This window comes from Cucurbita pepo, unplaced genomic scaffold, assembly GCF_002806865.2.
Source record: "Cucurbita pepo subsp. pepo cultivar mu-cu-16 unplaced genomic scaffold, ASM280686v2 Cp4.1_scaffold001233, whole genome shotgun sequence".
NCBI lineage: Eukaryota > Viridiplantae > Streptophyta > Magnoliopsida > Cucurbitales > Cucurbitaceae > Cucurbita > Cucurbita pepo.
In genome coordinates this window covers 482-7998 of record NW_019647418.1, presented here as the reverse complement: position 1 = coordinate 7998, position 7517 = coordinate 482, and the positions used below count along the sequence as shown (strand labels likewise).

General features: G+C 32.9%; 1 protein-coding gene across 1 annotated transcript; it reads left to right on the top strand.

Moving 5' to 3' along the window:
* Positions 1-111: 111 nt before the first annotated feature.
* On the top strand, positions 112-6902 carry LOC111786258 (homogentisate phytyltransferase 1, chloroplastic-like; the record flags this gene model as incomplete). Its single annotated transcript, XM_023666568.1, has 8 exons — positions 112-266; positions 877-966; positions 2537-2638; positions 4130-4225; positions 4492-4563; positions 4654-4749; positions 5387-5491; positions 6639-6902. Coding segments are annotated over 8 exons (758 nt in total), but the record flags the coding sequence as incomplete, so codon positions are not given.
* Positions 6903-7517: the final 615 nt, after the last annotated feature.

Genomic DNA, 7517 nt, shown 5'->3' with positions numbered 1-7517 from the left:
GCATTTCAACCATATATATCTTCTAAAAATGTGTGGTAGCACCATGAGTGTGCAGAATAAGCTATCATATGATCTGACCTTCACTTAATAACATTTGAATAATAATAAAAGCGGAGCTTGCAATATTCTTTCTTGTAGCCATCAAAGAAGACCTTAATGATTCCTATGTGTTTCCGTTGCAGATTAACAAGCCATATCTTCCATTAGCATCGGGAGAATATTCTTTTGGAACTGGCGTTGCAATTGTCTTCACGTTTTCTATCCTGGTATTACTTTTTATGTGCCACATCATTCGCAAGACCCTTTGTTAGAATTTTTATTTTAATATCTTTTGGGGTTTATTTGAAGCAATTTAATATGTAGAAAATATCTGCATACTATTTTTTTTTTTTTGGACAAAATAACCTTTTGGTCCTTAGGTTTTGAGTTTAGTTTCTGTTTGGTCTCCACGTTTTAAAATGTTGTACTTTTATTCTTGAGTTTTGATTTTAATTTCTATTGGGTCCCTACACTTTTCTAGACCATTTTAAAATTTTCATTTCATTAATTATAATCTTATAATTTAATATTAACTATAAATGATTAGCAATTACAGTTAAAGATATATTAAAATATGGAGGGAGAAATACGTATATATTGAAAAGTGGAGTGCAAAATGGGTAGGTAAGTTTCTCTCTTTTAACTCTTAATATGTATATACAGTATAGATACTATTTCTTTTAGTTAGGAATATCTGTAGATGCATATAACTTTTATTATAAGCTTTTAATAAATATTACTTCTTATGGTTATTTCCATTTGTGTATCTGAACTACGTATAATGGGCGCCAAGATTCCATTCTTAAACTACTTTACTCTCCCTATGTTTTTGTACAGAGTTTTTGGCTGGGATGGGTTGTTCGTTCATGGCCATTGTTTTGGGCACTTTTGATCAGCTTTATTCTTGGGACTGCTTATTCCATTGATGTGAGTGGGTACCTTTATTTTATCATTTATTTTCAGATTCTTATCTACCAAAAAGCCAAATCAAGTATGTCTATCTTGTCTAAACTGGCTACAATGTCCTTTAATTGGAGTGTTGAAACCACTCTTTTCATAATTAAATGTGAGATAACATTAATGATTATTGCACAGGGTCCAAATAGGTAATCAATTTTCACATTCTTTTCCTTTTCATGACCACTGCTTCCTTTGTCTCTTTTTAATCCAATAGAGTTGTTAGATAGGAGTTGCATTTGCAAAACTAAAGAAGCAAGTAAACTCTCGTCTTCCTTTCTTTTTCAGTGCTACTGTCACTTGAGGTTGGGGGGTGTAAAGAAAGTAGGTCGGTAGGCTAGATAAGACACCTTTACAATGGGTTGACAGGACCTATCTTTAGAAGGGCAAATTGTTTTCCATTTCCAAACGAAATATGAACGTTTAGAATGGTTCTTGTCCAGAAAAGGTTGAAATGTTTGTATGGTTAGCATGTTTAGATAGTATAAAGACTGCTGAGAAAGTGCCAAAAAGACGTGCCTTCTGGAGTTGAAGTCCCGTTCGATGTTTGCTGTTCTGTTTGGACACTAAATATAGGTCCTATCAATCTTTTCTTATTCTTAATGCAGAGGAGTGTGGAGTTTCTTACTACAAGCGACAGGTTCAGGTTTTTTCTGTGAATGAAGAGTGAGGCCTTGGGGGAGGTTCGGTCCATAGCTAGCTCCAATGCCCCCCCTTGGGTTTCGGTGGCTAGAGATTTTTGTAGTTATCCTTTGTTTCTTATTCTTAATAGTTGGAGGTCGTTCTTGTAATTTTTCGTTGGCTCGTTTTGTTCTAGGCTGACTTTTTGCATTGCCCCTGGTATATCCTTTCTATTTTCTAAATCAAAGTATAGTTCTTCATAAAAATAAGAACAAAAAGGTTGAAATGTGAAACATTTGTTATGTGAGATACTTCAAGGTTTCTCTAGGTCCCATCTTCCAAACTTTCTTCTTTCGTCTTCTGTAGTTCTTCCCCCATTCATTGGCTATCAAAATTAGACCAATAATTTTTCTATCACCTACAAATCCATTCTAGAAGACAGTAAAAGCTGTACCAAGCAATAATGTTGTTTACCAAGCTATATCTTGGTGTAAGCCATCTAATATTTTTACTTATAATTATTCCTCTCTCATTATAAATTGGAAAAGTCATTTGTAAACATCATGGATATTATNCTCTTCTATTTTTCTCACAATAATTTTTTTCATACATGGTAGATTTTTTATAGAAAAGAATTATTTACAAAATTTTGAGTTGCTTTTGAATGGAATTTCGTGAAAATAATTTGAATGATTGATCGAGGATCTAAATTGACTCCCTTATGGAACTTTTGAGTTGATTTTGTCCTTGTTCACAATTCTGAAATTCTACCTCCTTAATTGTCGATTGATTTTGATGTTATATATTGTGATTCAGGATGATGTAAACTAAATATTTTTGCGAGCATAGTTAAGTAATTGAAAGAAGAATTGATTTTGATTAGGAGCTTGATGGTCTTTTAACTTTTCTGTCATTTCAGCTGCCACTGTTGAGATGGAAGAGATTTGCTGTGGTAGCCGCTATGTGCATTCTAGCTGTTCGAGCCGTGATTGTTCAACTTGCTTTTTTCCTACACATGCAGGTTAAAAGTACCTCTTATTTTGAATAAATAATGATTGCTATCCATGCTCTAGTCATGTTGTGGCATGTTAATTTTTTTTTTTAAATGTTTATTATATAATAATATTTTATGAGGAATATCAATATGCATGTATGTTGACTTCGTGCTCATAGGTGTATTTCTATGCACAACTGTAATTAATTTTTCTAGATTGGAAGCCAGGCCACTGATGTAAGTATAGACGTGGGTTTGAATATGCATGTAGAAATCTAAATAAGACGGACGAATGGGGACACAAAAATCATGTTCAATAAACAGAAAAGTTGGTGGGATCAAAAGATTAGATACTATTTGAACGGGGGTAGATAGATTGATGGCAATTTTTTATTTTTTTTCAGAGAAACAACTTCTCATTAGGAAAGAATTAAAAATTCAAAGGATACAAACTCCCAAAAGGATTGAAAAGGAAAAACTAAAAAAATATAAAGATAACCATATAAAAACAATCATGAACAAAAACTTTTTATAAACCTAAAAATACACTCCCCTATAAAAAGGACTATTATTTACTTCTGCTACCATTTTGAGAACTTGAGAAAACTAGGGAGGGACTTCCAAACTGCTGTTATAGCTTTTACTTTGTACTTCTTAGAAATGACGTAGTAAGCATCATTGAGCTCTTGTTTGTATTGGAGAAATCAGCTCTTTATATTCTACTCTGCAAGGAACCATTCCATCTCCCCTACTCTCTTCTATAGAGTGAATAAGAATTTGAAGGATCCCATGCGTCGATGCCTTTGACTTGCGATGTTTCGACTTCCGTAATTTCAGATTCAACTGTTATATTTGTTCCCAACGTGGTCTGAAAAGCTTCAAGAGCCATTCGTTTTGGACACTCAGAAACTCGATGAGTCACCTTACCTATGAAGCAAGATGAGGGTCCTTGGTTGTAATTATTCTATTGATACGACCCTCACCATGAGATTCCACCTCTTTATTGGAAGGGCCCACAAGCTCCCCCTCCAGTTCCAAATTTGTCTCCTCCTCAACCCTTGAGAGAGTTGGATCGACCTCACATAAGGAAGTCTGATTCCACCTCACATCTTGAGATTAATTATTACTGTGGTCGAATAAACGCTCTGCTACTGTGTAGCCAATGAAAAGATTTTAAATTCGTTAATCATATAGTTTGGACTTCACCTATGGCTTCAACCTTTTGATTAAACAGAAAACTCTGTCTTTTTTTAGGCATATCACATAAGTGTTACATCAACCCACATAACTCTGTAACAGAAAACATCGTCTTTTTCAGACATCACATATGTCCAACATCAACCCACAAAAAATCTGTAATGTAGTTTTAGATATTTCACATGTATTCCAATTCCCATGTGCTCAAAATATTGATAGTTAAGTTTTACACACTAGCATTTGTGTTAAGTTGTTTCAGATCTTCTTTGTTTGGTGCACTTATATGTTTGGGGATTGACTAATATGTATCAATGTTTACAGACTCACGTGTTCCAAAGACCTCCTGTCTTTTCACGTTCCCTGATCTTTGCAACTGCATTTATGAGTTTCTTCTCGGTTGTTATAGCATTATTTAAGGTAACAATTGATTTAAATGAGAATTGAATTTCAAAAGTTTATTTGTTATCTTTTCATATTTTGTGACTTGTAAGATTTAAATTCTAGGTAAAAAATTAACATATAGCTTGAACTCATTCCATCTAATTTCTTTATTACTTAAAATGACCGTTATTGACCATTAGGTCAACCAGGGTGATTTATATTTAGTGTAATAATAGTAACATTTACTCTTTCAACTCCTACTCAATTATTCTTGTAACTTGTTATTGTACTTGAGTTTTTAGGATATACCAGATATTGATGGAGATAAGATATTTGGCATCCGTTCTTTTACAGTACGTCTAGGGCAAGAGCGGGTGGGTATTCAGTAATTCCATCTTTTTGCTCAAATTTTGGCACGAACATGTACAGTCATATATCCTAGCATGATGATTTCACTTCTGCAGGTGTTTTGGAGTTGTATTTCCTTACTTGAAGTAGCATATAGTGCTGCCGTTGTAGTGGGAGTTGCATCTTCCTCCCCATGGAGTAAATGGCTAACGGTAAATCTCTAGTTCCTTAAAACGCATGCATAGACAACGTCATAGTTCTATGAAAAGAAAAATAGATTAAAAATAAAATAAAAACGGTTCTTGCAACTAGTATGCAAGATGAGATGACAACTTATATTTTTTTCGAATATGATGTTAAAATATCATTTTGATCTTAGTTCTCTGGAACATGATCTATTTTAGTTCTTGTACTTTCAAATATCCAAGTTTAGTTTTTGTATTTTCAATAAATCTTAAAACTATCGCCTACTTAACTTTTCAAAAAAAATCTATATTAGTCTTTTGTCTATAAACTTTGGAATCATATTCACATTATGTTGTTTTTGAATGAAAATTGTTACTATCATTTTACCAAGTTTATACAAGTTTGATATATATTAACTTTAGACATGACCAATTTTAATATTTATTGGAAGTATAGCACTAAAATAAGAAGTGATTCTGAAAGTTTTACAGTTACTTTGTTATGTTTAGAATTACTCCTAAATAAACATTTAATTATTCAAAATCAATGATGACAGGTTTGAGAGTGTGATTTTGAACCTGACAAAAGTGATTTTAACTAATTTAAAATCGATCTCAACATAAGTACTTTCTAACTCATTTAATATCCTTATACATTCTTTAGGTTGTTGGACACATCACTTTGGCTTCAGTTCTTTGGATTCGTGCCAAATCAGTTGATCTGAAGAGCAAAGCTGCCATAACATCCTTTTACATGTTTATATGGAAGGTAGGAGCTTATCCTTCTAACTCTATTTGGATTCACTTTTTAAATGCTTAAAAAAATACTTGTGAATGAAAAAAAAAAATGTTTTAAAACCATTAAGAAGTCAATCGAAACAGACAATAAATAAGAAATAATTGATAGTTAAATGAGCGTCAATGCCATGATGGTAAGGTGCTCTAAGGGGTGGTCTAACTTGTAGTCTAGTAACTATAAATTTGAGATAAAATAAATGTTTATTTGTATCTGATGTCTCCCGAAAAACGTGTGAAATAATCAATCACTCTATGAGTTTATGATGTTGGATTCAATATTGATTCAGTCAATTTTAATAGCTATAAATTCACTTCTGAAGTAAAAGAATATTTCATTGGAAAAAAGTCAGTTCTCGGAGAATAATCTACTTCGTGTATTCTTTTAAATGCTTTTGGTGGTATCAGTTTGTTATATGTTTTATTAAGGATGAGTCAACTGCTTATTTTTTAAAAGATTTCTTGGTGGGAAAGAAACCCCTAGGTATTTTATTGACCGGAATCTGGTGAGGTGGTCAACCTTCTTTCTATTATTTCTGACCATCGTGGGAGAAGGGACTTGGGCTCTTGGGTTCTGGAGGCCCTCAAAGGGGTTTCTAATAGGTCTTTCTTTTGAATTCTTTGAAGAGCCCTTGTGTTTTCCTCTCTTTGGAGGCCTTTTAGGTCTGTTATTGCTGCAGGTGTTCCTATGTATTATCAATTTGTTAATGAGTTTTTAACGCATTACTTCAAATCAGTTATGAGCAATACAGAATTAAACCATTCTGTATGTGGGCATTAAAATATCTTGGTGAGTACTCTTTTTCGTTCAATTGGAATCGGGTAATTTAAACGTCTATCTCTTGATTGATGGGACGTGTTCAAATCAGTTGAACTATGTTTAAATTAATTCGATGAGTACATATATATGTTAATTGCTATATACATATATATATATATATATTTTGACAAATAGCACCCATTTGCTTTTCGTTAGCAAAGTTGACATCTCGGTAGCTAGACGTAGTCTACTCGTCTCTTATCTTTTATAAATAGTTTGCTTTATGAAAGTTATTGTTATTATTCTTGCTTTTTTAAAACTCTCCCTCTCTCTGACCGTCTATTGATGTTCTGGTTTGCAGCTTTTCTATGCTGAGTATTTGCTGATACCGTTTGTTAGGTGAGGGGTTGAGCAAGAATGTGATTAGGTAGAGTGTGTATTGTACAAACTCCTTGATAGAAATGGAGTAAATACGTTTCTGTTAAATTTCCAAGTCACAAAAGCAATCCATTAGCAATCTCCAATTTGAATAATTAGATGATTATCTTCGTAACATTTTAACATTGGGACTGACATTGCAAAAGAGGTGTTAATACGGAGAATATGTTTTCTGTTGAACATTTAATCTTTCTGGATTATATCATACAACATGCATAAGCTCTTGTATTTAAAGATTAAATTTGTAATGTAATGAGATGATTTACATAGAAGTCATAATAAACCATCATGAGAGTTAGTACATGCATTACAAAATTCACATGAATAGCATAATAATTTAATAACATGCAAAAAAAAATCACAAAGATGGGTTATTCATGCAATAGACAATGTCATCTAGTCTAGCTTGTAGTCTAGCTTGTAGGCATTCTAATAGTAAGTTCACTTACTATATTTGCTTAAACCAGCAAACCAGTGTTCTTAAGTTTGGTAAATTGATCCTCCCCGGACCTTAATTAAAGTAGCCTTTGTTGGGTTGGTTGTGCGCTGCATAGATGGGCTCCGTGGATCGTGAGCTGCTAGATCTCGAGTAAGGTTGGATTGATATCTCGCTAGAGATCTCGTGATTTCGACTATAATATTATATATGCAGCTCACTAAGTTGCACAAAATTAATCTCTCTCCGAATGTTAATAAACATTAATTTCAACTAAAAAAAACACTATTAAATTTAAAATCAAGTTGTAAACCGAGAACAGTATGAAAAAAAAAACACTATTAAATTTAAAATCAAGTTGTAAAC